General features: G+C 54.9%; 1 protein-coding gene across 1 annotated transcript in view; it reads right to left on the reverse strand.

Annotated features, from left to right (window-relative positions):
- Positions 1-17,920, reverse strand: part of KCNN3 (potassium calcium-activated channel subfamily N member 3) — a 149,480-nt gene that overhangs the window by 85,209 nt on the left and 46,351 nt on the right. Inside the window, exon 2 of the mRNA XM_056123658.1 lies at positions 13,866-13,961. Coding sequence (XP_055979633.1) covers positions 13,866-13,961 — 96 coding nt within the window. The remainder of the gene's footprint in view (positions 1-13,865; positions 13,962-17,920) is intronic.

Genomic DNA, 17,920 nt, shown 5'->3' on the forward strand with positions numbered 1-17,920 from the left:
CACCAGTGCCCATTCTCCACTACCAATGATCCCAGTGGCCCTCCCACCCTCCACCCCACCTCTGTGGCAGGGCATTCCCTTTTGCTCTCTCTTTCTTTTAGGGCTGGAGCGATAGCACAGCGGTAGGGCATTTGCCTTGCACGCAACCAACATGGCCGACCCGAGTTCGATTCCTCCGCCCCTCTCGGAGAGCCCGGCAAGCTACCGAGAGTATCTCGCCCGCACGGCAGAGCCTGGCAAGCTCCCCGTGACGTATTCGATATGCCAGACACAGTAACAACAAAGTCTCCAATGGAGACGTTACTGGGCCCGCTCGAGCAAATCGATGAACAACGGGAGGGCCTTTACCTTTACCTTTACCTTCTTTTAGGGTGTCGTGGTTTGCAACAGAGGTATTGAATGACCATCGTGGTCTATAGTCTACTTTCAGCACGCATCACTAATTACTTCTTAATTCTTTTCTTTATTATGATTTTTGGCATATCGAAACACTAACAACAAGCCTCACAATGGAGACGTTACTGGTACCCACTCAAGCAAATCGATGAACAATGGGAGGACAGTGCTACAGTGTTATTTTTTTTTAGGTCAGTTTGGTTCTCGAGCACCGACAGCAGTGTTGGGGAAACTCCCAGAGGTGCGGGGGGGGGGGGGGGGGGGGGGGTGTCAAGCAGGGCCTTTTGCCCACGAAGCACATGCTGAACCCTGAGTTCACTCCCTACCCATCCTCTTGTCAATTCAAACGCTGGTGAATGCAGCTTGGGACCATGTCCCCCTCTTCCCTGCTCCTCCCAGCCAAAGGCCACACCAAGTCCCTGTGAACAGACCGTGGCAACCTGGACACTCTCCTGACCCCACTCCAGCTTGTCTCCCCCACGTCTTCCTGTCTTCTGCTTCCCTGCCATGCCACTGTCAGGCATGTGCAGGGCTTGATTTACCTATACCAAGTGATGTGGCCACAATGCATTGGGTTGACAGCCACCTTCTCATCCATAAAGTATCTGCGCCTGGGCCTGGGCCACCTCCCGACACTTGGGGCTCTTATTTGCTAGAAATGCACCTTCTGGCCCCTCCCTTTAACCCCCCCACCCCCCCACCCGTCTCTGTTCGTCATATCTGTTCCCTTTTCCAGAGTTTACACATATCAGTGAGAGCATATAATATTTGCTCTGTCTGACTAAGAAGGCTCTTAGCCTTCAAAGCCCTTGGGGCCAGAGAGATCGAACAGCAGGGAGAGCGTTGGCCTTGTACACAGTTGACCTGGGTTCAATCCCCGGCACCCCATAGGGACCCTGTGCCCCAACAGGAGTGATCCCTGAGCACAGAGCCATGAGTCAGTCCTAAGCACCTCAGGGTATGTCTCACCCCTGCAAAAGAGAGAGCGAGAGAGACAGAGACAGAGACAGAGACAGAGACAGAGAGAGAGAGAGAGAGAGAGAGAGAAGTTCCACCCATGTTGTTGGGTAGGGTAGGGTTTGCTCGGTTCTTGATGACTGAGTAATATTCCCCCTCGCACTCCTGCATCCGGCCACCTGTCCACAGACACGTGGGGCGTCTCCGTGTCTCACTCTCCGGAGTCCTGCAGCTGAGAACATGAGGCCGAGCAGCTTCTCACGCTGGCATTTTGCTTCCCTTGGATTTTTTCCCAGAAGTGGAATCGCTGGATCATATGGTAATTCTATTTTTAATGTTTTGAGGATCCTCACATTGTTTTCCATAGTGGCTACACCAGTGAGCAACCCCACCCGCTCCCCGTTCATACGCGCTTCTCCTCCTGCCCTTTGACTGAGACCCTACTGCATGCCCCCCCCCACACACACACATACCCCAAAGCTCTGCCACCTGCCCGGTTTCCCTGGCCCTCCTGTCCCCCCCCCAACCCAGCCTCCCTGGCCTGCGTCTCAGGGAGTCCTTGCAGGCCTTGGCCCTCAGCACTTGGCCGCCAAGGCAGCAAGCAGCGCCCGCTTATCTCCCCAATCGATCGCAAACCCGTTTAAGGCAGAGGCCTCGCCAAGCCTCCGTGCCTGGCCCCGAGCAGGCAGGCCTTCGATAGCCGCGCTGCGGAATGAATCACCCTCCGTCCAGTCCTCGGGGGAGGTAGAGAATGGCTGCTATTTCCAGCCGCCCCAGGAAGACGAATGCCGCCCTGCCCGCTGCCCTCCCACACCCCCACCGCCCTGGGCCTTGCTTAGCTTCCAAGTCAACAAGGTTTCCAGTACATTCTAGCAGAAGGCAGCGGGGAGAGCCTTGAAGGGTAACCCTCTTCCCTGCTTTCACAGGTTGGGGGGCCCTGACGGAGGTGGGTGTGAGGGATGCTGTCCTGGACCCCTTCCTTGTCCCAACTGCCCCAAGGCATTGAGCTCTGCCCGGACTGCCCTGCCCTGACAGTGGCTCCCCACCACCACTGCTGGTCCCGCGTGTGGCTGTGGCCAGTAGCGTGGCTCCCCCAGGCGTGGCTCCGGGAGCCACCGGGAGGGGCATGAGGCTGAGCAGTAATTCTTGGATGACAGCCCGGCGGGCAGTACTGCGACAGCCCGAGCTGCCATAGCAGGGTCTGCTCCACCCCTGCCCTCCACCACGGGTGTGGGGGCGGGCAGGGGGACCCGCAGACCACAGCACAGTGCTACACCACGCATGAGAGGGCAGAGGCAGAGATCTGTGGCCACACAAGGCTCGGGGTCCTGGATCTCTCTCTCTCTTTTTTTTTTTTTTTGGCTTTTTTTTGGGGGGGTCACACCCAGCGATGGACAGGGGTTACTCCTGGCTCTGCACTCAGGAGTTACTCCTGGTGGTGCTCAGGGGACCATAGGGGATGCTGGGAATCGAACCCAAGTCGGCCGCGTGCAAGGCAAACGCCCTACCTGCTGTGCTATCTCTCCAGCCCCTGGATCTATTTTTTTGATATATATATCTATATTGGGTTTTGGTTTGGGGGCCACAGATCACAGGCTAAGTTTAATGGGGGCATCATAACTTCCCACCAGTGGTACTCAGGGATCACTCCGGGCTCTATGCTCAGGGATCACTCCTAGCTCTGTGCTCAGGGCTCACTCCTGACTGTGCACTCAGGGATCACTCCTGGCTCTGTGCTCAGGGATAACTCTTGGCTCTGAGCTCAGGGATCACTCCTGGCTATGCACTCAGGGATCACTCCTGGCTCTGGGCTCAGGGATCATTCCTGGCTCTACACTCAGGGATCACTCCTGGCAGAGTCCTGGCAGAGTTTTAGGAACTGTATGGGGTGCCGGAGCTCAAAGCACCATCAGCTATATGCAGGGCATGTGGCTTATATTATAATGTATTATATTATATGTTGAGTCCCATCCCCTCCAAAATTTTTGTAATGACATGATCACAACTGAGAGGTCTCAGGAGTCTCCTGACCACATAAGCACATGTTCCCTTCCTCTCAGAAAATTTGGACAAGCTGTGGGTTCAAAGAAGTGGGAACCCACCTATGAATTGTCCTGAATTCTTTTATTCAAAGGAAAACCAAGCCCAGGGACCCTCTCTCCAGATCATGGAAAATTTCAGAGAATTGGATCAGCAATGATTTCTCTGCTCTTCAGAAAAGAAACATTCATGAGGTAGAAAGATGGGACAGCAGGAAAGGCACATGCCTTGCACACAGCTGACCCCTGGCACCCTATATGGTCCTCTGAACTCACCAGGAGTAACCCCTGAGCATGGCCAGGTGTGCCCCACCCAAAAAAAAAAGCCAGAAAAATTCTACCATCCTCATGCTGAACAGGAAATTAATACCCCAGGATTGCCTTGGTGGGAGAATGCAAGGGTTGAATTCCAGCAGGAGGCAGCAGAGAGAAGCCCCCACACCTCCACACCCCAGACATTGTACAGAACTTTTCACCTGCCCCATACCTGGTCGACTCACTGGGATTTAGAATCCATCATCAAACTCCTTAACTTTCACCTCTTGCCCCTCTCCAGTGACTGACTTTGTGGCCTTGCAGCCACAAAGATGAGCCATAGCTCTCCGGGCAGAGCTTGTGGCAGCTCACAGGTGTGGGTGCAACTTGGCCTGACCCCTTCATGACATGCACGCCCAGGCGCAGCGCTTGGTGGCACTGTCTGGGGCTCTGAGGGACCAGCCCTCACTGAGCACTGCTGCCTGCAGTGAGGAGCATCACTGAGAACCTCCCTGAATACATCAAATGTATGAGTGGGCCCCATGCCAGCCCGGGGGTGCCCAGGAAGGGGCTGCTCCGTTTTCACAGTGCCTGCTCCCCAGATCCTGGTGGTGAGGGGCGGGGAAGGGGGAGGGGGGAGTGTCAGGGAAAGAGACCAGGAGAGAGCACTGTGGAAGGGGACTTGCTCACTTACTTCAATTCCCTAAAAGCTCTACACTCAGGGATCACTCCTGGCTCTGTGCTCAGGTCTCACTCTTGGCTCTGTGCTCAGGGCTCACTCTTGGCTCTGTGCTCAGGGCTCACTCCTGACTGTGCACTCAGGGCTCACTCCTGCTCTGTGTTCAAGGATCACTCCTGACATCTCACCAGTTGACGTTTGCAAGACATGTAAGAGGAGTTCCCTTTCTACCCAGAGAGGTCAGAACTGACTCCTTGGCTGTTGGCAGTGTCATGTCTGAGATGACCATGGGAGGTGGGGCAGAGGGGCTCAGCAGCTCCCTTCCTGGACAAAGGCACGATGATAAGAAGGGATGGACTGAGCAACTCCGTCCTGCCAACACTGTCTTTGCGGCCAGGTGCCTCTCCTGGCCTCTCTCCCTGTCTTCCTCCACATAACCCCAAGCACCTTTCACGTTACAGAGCCCTGGGTATAGCCAGAGATCCCAGATCACCGGTTCAATCTGTTTAACAGATTAAAAAAAAAAAGCTGCATCTGAGGGAGATGTAGCTGGGCCAGGGGCTGGGCTGTGGGGATACAGCTGGCCTGAGGCTCCTTGTACCTCCTGGAGGCTGGTGGGTAGAGAGAAGCCTGGAGCTGGTCCAGGCACCATGATTCTCCCTGGGTGCCCTCCCATCTCTCAGCTGCCTGTGCTGATGGATTTCTTATAGCCCTGATTCTCGAAGAAGCTTCTTGACAGGCGGGCCTCAGCCACTGAGGTGTGTAGTTTCCCGGGTAACGTAACCCCCATCCTGGAACCAGTAGGTGGGGTGGGGAGGGAGCTGAGGACCCTCTGCCCAGCATGCACCCAGATTCCTCCTCTGACCCCAGTCAGGGTTCAGGACACCCCTACCCTCCTAGGCTCCTGAAGCCGAGATGCTTCTGGAAGACCAGGCAGGAAAGCATTTTCCTGGAACCAGCAGAACCCGACAGGCTGACTTCCGGGCCCGTGTGGTCGGGGACTGTCCCGGGAGCTCAGGGCGAGACTGAGGGGGCCCGGGGCCGCGGTTCTCGCACCTGTTCGCAGACGGTACACGCCCTGTCGAGAAATGCCACACAGGGCAGTTCCAAGTGACAAAACACAAAACAGGAAGTGGGTGGGGGCAGCTGAGAAGCAGCAGGCCAGCCCAGGCCAGGGGAGCCTGCCCAGAGCACAAGGGGTTAAACCCAAGTGTTTAAATATTTAGCAAACAGAAGCAAAATGTCACACAGGGACTGCCCGCCTGGCGTGGTAACCATGGCAATCCAGGGCCGGAGGCAGAACAGAGCCCAAGTGAGAGGGACTGGATCAGAACCAGGGGGCGACCCTGCCAGCTCTCTGGTGGCCATTAAGACCCCTAACACTCGGGCACACATGCACAGGACAGAAGCCAGGGCTGCTTTTCCTTTATTTAGACCACAGCCGGGGGCACTGGGAGTCTTGGAGGTCGCACCTGAAGGTGCTCGTGTGGTGCCGGTGATGGAATCCAGCCTCCTGTGCAAAGCCTGAGCTGAACCCACTGACCATGCTGTGTGGCCCCTGGAACCCACTGACCACACCGTGGCCCCCCCAGGACCCACTGACCACGTCATGGCCCCTGGGACCCATTGACCACGCTGTGGCTCCAGTGAGAGCTACCCCATAGACCTCAAAGAGACTCTGTCTCTTCCCTAGAGTAAGGAGACCCAGATTTTCCTACTCCCCCCTCACCACACACACACACACACACACACACACACACACACACACACACACCAAATACCTGCTCTGGGCTCCACCCTCTACTCTGATTCTCCAACCTGTGCCCCCCGCCAGGCAGGACACAGGCTCACAGACCAGAGACAGTCTCTGCAGTCGGCTCTGCAGCCTGTCCCGCCCAGAGTGGGGCCTCCTGAGAAACTTTCCCAGCTGAAACCTGAAAGTCACAGAGGTGAAGCTGGGCAGGTCTGATGGTTGATGTGAAAACACTCCAAAAAAGACCGAGCACTAGACAAGCCGAGGTGCCACCAGGGCGCCAAGGCGGCTGCTAAGGCGTCAGCCTCTGACTCTCTGCCTTGGAAGTGGGTGTTGGGGGGTCTGACGAGGACTGCAGGGTCCTTGAAGCCAAGCGCCTCCTACTGCCTTCCTTCCTTCCTTCCCACCTGCCAGGAGCGCCATCGGGGGTGCAGGCACCCCATGGTGGCCAGCCGTCCCCTAGAACATGAACTCTCCCCCTCTCCATCTAGGTTGTGGCCTGTTCATCAGAGCTGAACCTCCTCCTGAGAGGAGGCCGTCCTGCAGAAGTTGCCTCTCTAACCAGAAGCCCCTTCGGTCCCGAGACCAGCCCAAGTGCTGGTTTGGAGCTGTCTGAGGTCTGTCTGGGGTCTCCCAGTTCTGTTCAGCTCACAGGTGAGCTTCTGCCACGGGCTTCTCAGAGCCACACAGGGCAGCTCCGGTCCAGGCAATGACGCCCTGGGAAATGCCCCCAGTGCCCACCTGTCCTGCATCTGTGGCACTCAGATCCACATGCATCCCCCATCCCAGTGCTCAGGCCAGGTTCAGGGTGTGGGGGCTTCAGAGGCAGCAGGGACAGACAGGGTCTGGTCACCTCTGGATTCCCAGCGCCTGACACAAAGCGGGCCTGAGACCACCGCTGAACCCCACAGGGGACCAAAGCCAGCCTTTCTCTCCAGAGGAGGAGGGGACTGTGCAGAGCCAGCCCAAGCTGGGGCTGCCCTGTCCACTCCCCCAACAAGAACCCCCTCAGGGGTGACAGCCCTAAGTGTCTGCATCAGAGTTCCGTGGCAGTGACACTATGGCAATGGCCCCCTGGCAGTGACCCCTATGGCAGTCAAGCCTCCCAGGCCATGAACCCCATGGCAGGGACCCTTGTGTAGTGACCCTGTGTAGTGACCCCATGTAATGACCCCCATGTCAAGGATCCTCACGGCAATCAACAAACTATAGCAGTGACCCTCATGTAGTGACCCCTGGGAAGCCACTCCATGTCTGCGACCCCTCATGGCAGTGACTCCCCCCCATGTCAGCGACTGTTTGTGGAGCGACCCTGCCCGGCAGCAAGCCATATGAACATGGGCGGGTGCTCCGTCGGCCTCTGGGACCATCACGCACGGGTGGTGAGCCTGATTGAAACAGAGCAGCCACTTGGATATAATTTATGTCCTATAATTTGAAGTAATTTCCCTGTCAGCTGAGAACTCTGCTGGTATTTAATAAAAATATCCACTTACATACCTAATAAATTAGAAGCCTCCCCTTTTATTGGTCCCCTATGTTTCACATCCATGAGGCTGATAGCCGTATCCTCGCACTGTCATTAACCTTCTATCAAGTCTGAAATAGACTTGCCAGCTCCTGGCGGCCAACCTCAGATCTTAAGGGACTCGATGCCCCCCGCCCACCCCTGCATAAGAGTGGGGCGTGTCTGGGCCAGAGAGAGGGGATGATGGGGAAGGGGCTTGTCTCACACACAGCCAACCCGGTTTTGATCCCGGGCACCACATTCAGTGCCCCGGGGACCTCTAGGCCTGGCCCCTGAGCACAAAGCTGGGAGTCAGCCCTGAGCACCATTGGGTGTAGACCAAAAACAAACAAATAAATAGAGTGGGGGGGGGGGTATGTCTAGGCCAAAAAGAAGCCCCCAACCCCGGGCAGAGCGCAGGCTTGTCTGAGGACACAGTGGCCCCCAGAGTGAGCCCTGAGCACAGAGCTGGTGGCCCATCGCCCAGCCCTGCTGGGTGTGGCCTCAAGACAACAGCAGAATGGACACATGGGGTCTGACCCGTGGGTGTGCTGACGCCTCTGGGCGATCATGGCCCAGTGCAGATGGGAATGGGTTTCCTCTGCAGCTCCCCTCCACAGACCAGACAGGGAAAAGCTGGGCTGTCCTCAGCTCCCCGCAGGGACCTGGAGGACTTGGGCGCTGCTGGGCCCCGGGCCTGTGCTCTCTGCACCTCCCACCTGCCCGGGTGCTTCTCCCTAGTCTCCTGCTGACCCCGTCCTTTCTTCTCTCCCTTCCCCAGCCCCTCCTGACAGACAGTGGGTCACACGGGTGGCTGCCCCTCCAGAGATTGTGCAAAGGACCAGCAGTGTGGTCCCTACTCCCAGACCGGCTCGTTCTGGCCTGGCTCTGACGTGGCCTCCCCAATCTCCTCTGTCGCCCTGATTGTCCCCACACCTTGGCAAACACCCTTCCTCCTCCAGGGAAGCACCTCTGGGGAGATCCCTGACACCCACACACCCCAAACCGGAAGCTCACCTAAAGGGACCATGTCCCTCCCTCCCCTCCCCCTCCTGGCTTCAGTCTTGAGCAAAGCTGTTCACACACCTGAACAACCCAGGAAGGGTGGTTCCCTCACCCACACACCACGCCCCTGTCCCAGGCCTGTCCACTGGGCCTAACATCTCTCTGGCCAGCCCCCGCCTTCCACCCTGCCTTTGTCTTGCACTGGTTCAGGGGGTCACTGCCCCCCTCATCCCGCACCATGATCACATGTTCTGGCTTCTCTTCCTACAGCCAAAGTTGGTCCTTCAACCATTTTCCTTTCTGTAGCTGGAGAGCTGCATGCCCACCCTCTCTCCCCAGCTCCATTCCATCTATTACTCCCACCGTTGCCTTCCCTGGGGCAGCTGTCCTTCCATCCACCTCCCCGGGGGGACTACACCCTGTCCACCCCTGCCCTTCTCCAGGCACCTGCCGGTTCTGTCTCAGAGACTCGTTTTTCATCTCTGCCTGAGCTACCCTTCCCATCTGCTAAGCAAACGCAAGCTCTGTCACTGGGGTCAGAGCGATAGTGCAGTGGGTAGGACATTTGCCTTGCACACTGCCAACTCAGGTTCAATCCCCAGCACCCCATATGGTCCCTTGAGCCAGCCAGGTGTGATCCCTGGGTGCAGAGCCAGGAGTCACCCCTGAGCATCGCTGGATGTGGTAAAAAAAAAATGCTCTGTTAATGCATCTCATTGGATCTGCACAATTCTTTGAAGTGAGTATTCTTATCAGGCTCATACTGCCAAGGAAAAAAAAGTAATTATAAGAGAGATTAAGTAACTTGCTAAAGGACACCAAAAAGGGACATGACAAAGATCATGATGTGAAGCTAAGTCAGGAGACTCTAATGCCTGTGTCCTCAGCCTCCTGCCTTCCTGCCTTCCGGGATGACAGCAGGGACATTAATTAGAGCCAGAGAATCAATGAAGGCTGGCAGCTCCCTGGAGAAGCAAAGGGACTTTGGGATCTCTAGCCCAGAACAGGGCCCAGCTCCAGCTCTACAGACAAACCCTCACCAAACACAGAGGGGGAGGAAGGAAGTGGATGGGAGGATGGATAGATGAATAAAAAAATAGATTGAATGAAAGGATGGAAGGGTGAATGGATGGATGGGTGGGTGGGTGGGTGGACCAACAGATGGAATGATGGATGGATGGGTGGATAAATGGAAGGATGAGGGATCTGGACAATCAAGAGTGTGGGAGGGGAGATTCTGGGGAGCGATGGTGAGCCAGGTGTTTTGTGTGCTGATTGTGTCCTTGTAGATGGCATCTACACTGTGAGCCGACTGCAAGAGCTCCACGCCCATCTGGGAGTTCTTGGGATTATCAGACCCCAGGAGTAGGAGGTCTCGCTAAGGGAGTGGAGGTTTCTCAAAGCCTTGGTAGATAAACAAAATGTACTGGCTGTTGTTTTCATTTCATTCTTATTTTTAAATTTTTTAATTTAGAATGCAGGTGAGGTGGCTACAATGGTGTTGATGTTAATGGTTCTGATGTTCACTGTTACTGCCCCGCCACCACCACCCCGAGGCTTCCATGAGCCTCCAGCACCATCCCTGTCACCTCTGGTCTGACCTTCAGCCCAGGCCCCCACTGCTCCTCAGTCCGTCATACGGATTCTTTCTGTAAGGTCCGGCTGAGGTAACAGAAGTGCAGCTTCTGAGGGCCCCATGCTGCAAACTGTCCAGCTGTCCTTGCTGTCACAGCGCCCCCTTCACTGACAAGAAGTGACCAGGGCTGTGGGACCTCCAGGGCTGCTGCCCTCAGTGGAAGGCAGACTCTCCAGGAGCTCAGATCACCCTCAGGACATACAATCCCTTTGTTCGTCTGCCTCGGGCTGGCCCACAGAGCTATAAGGATGGGATGAGGCACGTCTGTCGCCCTTGACAACGGCTAAGCCTGAAGCCCCACAACCAGAAATCAGAGCTTGGCTGGGAGTGACCCGATTATGTCTCTGAATTCTCCTTTTTAAAAACACAAGCTGTCCAAACTCACACATAAGGACAATCTTCTAGAAGCTCCCTCCTGCCTTGTATGAGCACTGGGCCAGGCCTGGGGCTGAGAGGAGGGGGGTGGCAGATGGAGAGAGACATGGTCAGCCCCTCAGACATTTAGCTGCATGACCAGCAAGTGATTTGGATGAGGAAGGTGGAGGCCACACCCCTAACACAAGCCCCTGACATGAGCCCACAGAGGGGTTGGGTCATCCCCGAGTCCAGCCCGCTGCACAGCACAGACTAGGAAGAGGGTATCAAAGTCTTGCTTCTGAATAAGTTAATGCCTCCTTCCACACTGAGGAGCCTCAGTAAAACCATCACACATACACACACACACACACACACTCGCACACACTCACACTCACATACACACAACCCACACTCACATACATACTCACACACTCACACTCTCACATACACTCACACACAAACACACTCATACACTCACACACTCTCATACTCACATACTCACAAACTCACACATACATACTCTCACACATATTCACACACACATATACATACTCACACACATTCACACTCTCACACTTACACATTCACATACACATACACTCTCACACACACACTCACACACATACACTCTCTTTCTCTCACACACACACACACACACACACACACACACACACACACACACCATCCAAGTAGTCAAATCAAACAAGCACAGAATTAGGGCCTTAGGGCACAGGGTCAACAGATGAGAAAACAGGCTATGGAGCTAAGCTGGTGATCGGATGGCAGACACTGACATTTGTGCATTCAGAATACAGACTGCAAACCCTCCTCTTTGTCACCCTGATGGGTCCTGGACATGAAGGTGGATGAGGACGTGCACCCAGAGGAACAGCAGGAGGGCCACAGAAGATGCCAGCAGCAAGCCTCAGTGCCCGTCCCGCATTTCTGCCCCAGCCCTGCAGAAGCCACTTGCTGGGGAGGTCGGAGGCATGAGAGCACCAGGGCACGGCTCTTCCTGCAGGCTGGATGGGCGCCAGGGCTGGCCACAGCAGGAAGGAGGCCCAGCGCCTGCCGGGAGCGCCGGGTGTGACGGGGGCCATCTGCTGGGCCGGCTCACACAGGACGAGGCCCAGCTGCACACGGGGGTCAGAGGGGACGGGAAAGGCTTCAAGCTCTCTCTCCCGGTAACAGCTGCTCTCACTCGGGCTGTTCTCCGTCCTCTCGGGTGCACAGCCAGGCAGGGAAGCGCTCCTACTCCGCCCACGGGAGCCTGACCCCACAGAGTCATGGCTGGCCCAGGGTCACTCACCGAGCAGGACTAGTACCTGCCCCCCCCCCCCCACTCTGTCCCTTCTCACCCAGGGCAGCCTCTCTGCTACTCAGAGCCCAGGAAACAGGGCCCTGAGCTCACGCACAGCAGCTGCCCACCCACCACGACTGCAGGCCCCAGGGAGAGAACAAGAACCAAGAGCACAGAGGGGGGCAGCATCTTCACCCCCCCCCCCCTGACTGGACAGGGCCCAGGCTCAGGGAGCCCCGCATGTGTGAGAGAGCTGAACTCCCCACCACACCACTGCTCCCTCGGGCTGGCTCAGAGCGTCTGATCTGCCCTTGTGCTCTGTCCCCCATGAGACCCTCTGCTCAGCGGAGGTGACATCAAGTAATCTCAGCTCCCTTTAGAGCACACAGGAGCCCCGAGGCGGGTGGAGGGGACTGGATGTGACCAGTTACTCCTTAGAGGCATCACAGCTCCTCCTCCGGTGCCCCAGCTACTTGCTGGGGCTGACGGGCGTGGGTCCGGGTGAAAATGTACCTCTTTCTCCAGGCCAGGCTCTGTGGGGGAAGCTACTTTGGGGTGTCGGGGACACGGCATCCAGGCATGCACACCCCAGCATAGTACCTGGGCCGAGTCGAATCCCGCAGCAGTAGCTGCCCAACCATCTGGATCTTTCTCTGTCATCCCTGCGGCCCTTACAGAAAGCAATGCCCTTCTCTGGGAGGAGACCTCCCAGCCCGCCAGTGTAGTCATGCCCCCAAAACACAGCAACCTGAGTCACCAACACCACGGCCAGTTCATGGGAGGGTCAGCTCATGGCAGGTCAGATGTCCACGGCAGAGAGGACCAGAGATCCACAGCCAAGCAACCCAAAAAGGCCAAGTCTAGAGCCAAATGCAGGTCCAGAAGAGGGACCCCCAACAACACAGCTACATTGGCCTCCACAAGCTCCCCCGTCCCTGTGGAGATGACAACACAATGGTCCTACAGCCACAGAGCAGACTCACGACCCACATCCTGCCCCACAAGGCTCTCAACCAGAAGACGCCCCATCTCAGGCATCTGCGAACAGCACCCAGAGGACAGAATGGGGGAGTGTGGGTGTGTGTGTGTGTGTGTGTGTGTGTGTGTGTGGTGCGGTGTGCATAATATGTGCTTTATGAATGTTTGTGTGGCATGTGTGATGTGTGGGGGTGTATATCGTGTATGGTATATGTGATATATGTGCTGTGTGTGTGGTGTGTTTATGGTGTGTGGTTTGTGTTTGGGTGTAGTACGTGTGGTATGTATATGGTGTGTGGTGTGTGTGGTATGTGGTTTGTGATGTGTTTATGGTGTGTGGTTTGTATATGGTGTGTGTGGTGTGTTTATGGTATATGGTTTGTGTACGGTGTGTGGTGTGTGGTGTGTGTATGGTGTGTGGTGTGTATGGTGCGTGGTTATGTGATGTATGGTGTGTGGTATGTGTGTGTGGTATGTGGTGTGTGGTATATGTGATGTGTGGTGTGTGAGGTATGTGGTGTATGATGTATATGGTATGTGGTGTATGTGATATGTGGTATATGTGGTGTGTGGTATGTTTATGGTATGTGGTTTGTATATGGGTGTGGTGTGTGTGGTATGTATATAGTGTGTGTTGTGTGTGGCATGTGGTTTGTGATGTTGTGATGTGTTTATGGTGTGTGTTGTGTTTATGGTTTGTGGTTTGTGGTTTGTGTATGGTATGTGTGGTGTGTTTATGGTGTATGGTTTGTGTATGGTGTGTGGTGTGTGGTGTGTGGTGTGTATGGTGTGTGGTTATGTGATGTATGGTGTGTGTGGTATGTGTGTGTGGTATGTGGTGTGTGGTGTGTATATGGCATGTGGTGTATGTGGTGTGGTGTGTATGGTGTGTGGTGTGTGTATAGTGTGTGGTGTGTGTGGTGAGCAGCCCCGGTGGGATGAGCACGCCGTGAGCAGGGCACCGGAATGAGCAGCCACCGGTGGGGAGAGCCGGGACACCTACCTGGACCTCACGGGTGTGGTAGGCGATGATCAACCCCAGAAGGATGATGGTGGACAGACTGATAAGGCATTTCAGGGCCAAGGAAAACATGGAATCCTGCAGGAGAAACAGAAAGAGGATTAGGGGGGCTATGGCCGAGCATCTCACTTTACTGTGAGCGCAGGCAAGCAGGGCAGGTGGGCTGAGCCCAGGGGGCGGCTGAGCAGGAAGCCCTCTGTCTCGGCAGCACCCCCAGCTCTGCTCCCAGGGTTGAACCGTGTTTGTATCCTGGAATGAAGCCTGCCTGAGCGCAGGGCACTGTGTGTGCTCTCCTTGGGAGGGGCCGGGCAGTTTGGAAGGGGATTCCATGGCCCTGAGGCACAGAACACGTTCCTCGGGTGCATGTTCCTAGGATTGGGCGTCAACACTGTGCCACCGGGGTCTGTCCCTTCTCTTAACCCACCTAAGCCAGGCGGTGCCTGAGGGCCTGGCCCTTGTGACAAAGTAGCTCCTCCAGCAACCAAAGCACCTGGCTCAGGCCAAGGGCAGGAGGGGAAGGACACGGGAGGGTGACCGCATGGAAATGACTGAACACAGAACAGAGAGGGCAGGGCTGGAGAAGGGCCCTGCCGAGGATGGGAGAGGGGGTGGGCCTCAGGGTTCCCGAGCCTTCCAGCCCCAGGTAGCTGCAGGAGCCCAGGAGACAGGCCTGGTCCCACCTACTGGCCACAGGACCCTGGGCCCACCTTTCGGGGCTCCAACCTTAGTACCCTGCCGAAAGGAGGCTTGACTTCGTGAGGTCTCTGTTGCAGTCTTATAGATATGGAAACAGGGGGTCACAGGGGGTGGGGTGAGTGGTCAGTGCCCAAGTTCAAAGCTGAACCTCTGAGCCTTGCCAGAGCACTGTCCACAGCCCTGAGGGCTCTCCAGAGAGAAAGAGTAGAAACAGAAGAACTCGTGGAAGTAGTCATGGGAAGATTCCCCAAGGGAGGATGTGACAAATGACCCAGTGACACCTGCAGGAGAGCAGGGACAAGGGTTGGAGACACCAGAGTCCAAGAAAGCTCCACGAGATAACAGGGGCCAGACGTGCAGGGGTGCATTCCAATATGGCGGCTTGCCTCCAACCCCAACTTCCGAACATTCAAATGCTCTTAACCACCCTTTGCCAGCTGGGACCACAGAAAGCCAAAACACCATTGTACCTGGGGGCTGACGCTCAGTGCTCTGACGCTCAGAGCTCTCAGTCGGGGTCACTTGCAGAGAGTCAAGAGAAAGATAATGAGTCACTGGCTCATCCCCTCTTTCTTTTTTCAGTGAAGCAAGATGGCTTTTACTGAATGAAACTTTCTTAGAAAGATGTGAGAGAGAAGGAAAGAAATACATATTCAAGAGGAACGATGGATCTAGAAATAGGCAAGTGAGATACACATTCAAGAGCAAATATGGTTTGAAGAGCAAGCCTCTTTTTTTTTTTTTTTGGACCACATCTGGTGATGCTCAGGGCTGGCACCTGGGTCTGTCCTCAGAGATCACTCATGGTGGGCTCAGGGAGCACATGGGATGCCAGGGATCAAACCCGGGTCAGTCAAGTGCAAGGCAAGAGTCCTCCCTGCTGTGCTATGGCTCCAGCCCCCATTCTCTTTCTTTCGTGGCCCTTTCAACCTCCCTCATCTCTTGAGTTAGAAGACTTCCCTCATAGAGATCCATGCTGCAGGGGCCTGTTCACAGAAGAGCCCGCCCTGGCTCTGACACAAACCCAGATTTCTACATTGTAGGGCTCATCCAGCTGTGGGGAAAGGTTCTCATCCCGAAATGCCCAGACCTCAGGTTTCCTTGATTCCCTGTCACACTCTACATCTCCTGACGGTCACTCTGCCATCACCAACTTAGCCTTCAGGGATGCAGACACCTAAACTGAGCCACTCTCCATACAACGAAGAAAAGACAGTCTCATCCCCTGAGAAGTCCCCAACCTTTGAAATTCCATGTAATCCACCAACCAAGAGGACACCAAAGGGAGCCAGGCGTGACCCAGGGACTCACATCCTGTTTCTGGTTAACACGAGCTCCCTGCAGGCAGATAGATATCAACTCAGGACAGCTCACAGCGCATTCTGAGCCAGAAATGACCATGACTTTCTTCTCCAGAGGGTCTGAAAGCATCTGGGGAGTATCAGCCTCCCCAAGGCGGAAGGGTCTGGGATCAGCTGTTCATTTCAACCTCTAATCGGTTTCTCTGGAGCAGAAATGAACTGAAATCAGATTCCCAGCCTGTGTGCATCATTCTCAGAGAAAGAGGTGATGGGAAAGGGGCCAGGTGCTGTGTCCTCACCTCAGTTTTTTGTTTTGTTTTGTTTTGTTTGAAAGCTCGAAGATTTCCCACCTGGCTGCTTGGATTGGGCCAGAGCTGCATCCTGGGTCAGCGGCAACTGGATTAGGGAGTCAACCTCTACTCCACAGATACCCCCACCTCCCCATCACATGCAACCATCAACCACTTTTTTGGGTTTTTTTGAAGGGCGGGGCAGGGGGGGTTGTTTTGTTTATGCGTCACACTGGCTCAGATCTTAATCCTGACTCTGTGCTTAGGGGTCATTCCTGGCAGTGTTTGGGGAACCATATGAGGTGGTGCAGAGCATCGAACCCATGTTGGCTACATGGAAGGCAAGCTCCTATCCATTGTACTATTTCTCCAGCTCCTGTCACCTACTTTTAGTAAGCAAAAACTTGCCAAAGAAGACTCACTGGCTTAGAATCAATGGCTATTGGTTAAATTAGGCTGTTTGGGGTGTGGGGGTGGTTTTTGGTTGTTGTTGTTTGGTTTGGTTTGATTTTTGGCTTGGGGGCCATCGTGACAGTGTTCAGGGCTTACTCCTGGCTCTGTGCTCAGAGATTACTCTTAGCGGGGCTCATGGGACCATATGGGGTGCTGGGGATCGAACCTGGGTGAAAGATGAGGTGCTTGCCATGTGCAAAGCAACCATCTCATCTTTGCTGCCTGAACTCCGATGAAACCTGAAATTGGTGTGCTTTCTCGGGAGTCAGCACCAACCCAGGGCTTTCAATCAGCTGTCACAGCGCACACAGGCGTGGGGGGTGGAGAGTCGGGAGGCCCCCACCGGGACCTGCCCAGGCACCCACAGGACTGGGGGTTGTGGTCATCCCGTCAACCCTCCTCCCCTGCACCTCAGAACATTTCCATCACAGAGTCATCATCCTGGGAACACGAGAACAATCATAAATTATATCCCAAGCCAACAGGAGTCACTTTTTAAAGCCATTTTCCCCTAAATGTCAAAAAAATATCAGAGTAGTTGAGTAAATTCAGAACACTCTGTAACCCTAGAAAACCTTTCTGTAGAGCATGGCTGAGGCTATAAGGAAAGGCTCATGGCAAGGTACCCAGCAAAAAGCTCAGCCCCCACACTGTACATGTAATGGAGTTCCAATGAATTTACTTTTAAAATAATCTTTTAATATTAAAAAAAATGAAAAACTGATGTTTTGCCTGCAGAAAATCCAAGTTCTATCCCCAGCATTGCACAGTCCCCTGAACTGTACTAGGAGTGACCCCTGAACCCTGCCTGAAGTGACCTGTGAGCACATAGCCAGGAGTAAGCCCTGAGCACCGCAGGTGTGGCCCAGAAACCAAAACTCAAACAAACAAATAGAAAACGGAAACATCTCAGCTATCCCAAGGTACTAGGGCATTTTTCTTAGAATAGCTTTTCTTTGTGTTTAACCCAAATTCCTACAATGAGAATATAAGTTTTCTAGGGGACATCAGGACTGTAGTCCGCATCCGTGCTGGGGACATGAGGTGCTTCACACAGGGGCAAGGGACTGAGGTGCCAGGCATCAGACTCAGGGCCTCACACGTGATAAACATGTGCTCACCGCCCAGCCATTTCCCTGGTTCCAAGAATACAGTTTCTACAATGGAACTGCAAAAGATTGTGTTGCCATGTAAAACTGGCCTGTTAAACAAAAAAAGAGTTCACATAGATGCGTACAGAACCCATGACCCAGTGGCACACAGGCCAGCAAGGGTGACCACTGGCCCATATGCACCT

This window comes from Sorex fumeus, unplaced genomic scaffold, assembly GCF_029834395.1.
Source record: "Sorex fumeus unplaced genomic scaffold, SorFum_2.1 ptg000047l, whole genome shotgun sequence".
In the NCBI taxonomy this organism is placed as follows: Eukaryota; Metazoa; Chordata; class Mammalia; order Eulipotyphla; family Soricidae; genus Sorex; species Sorex fumeus.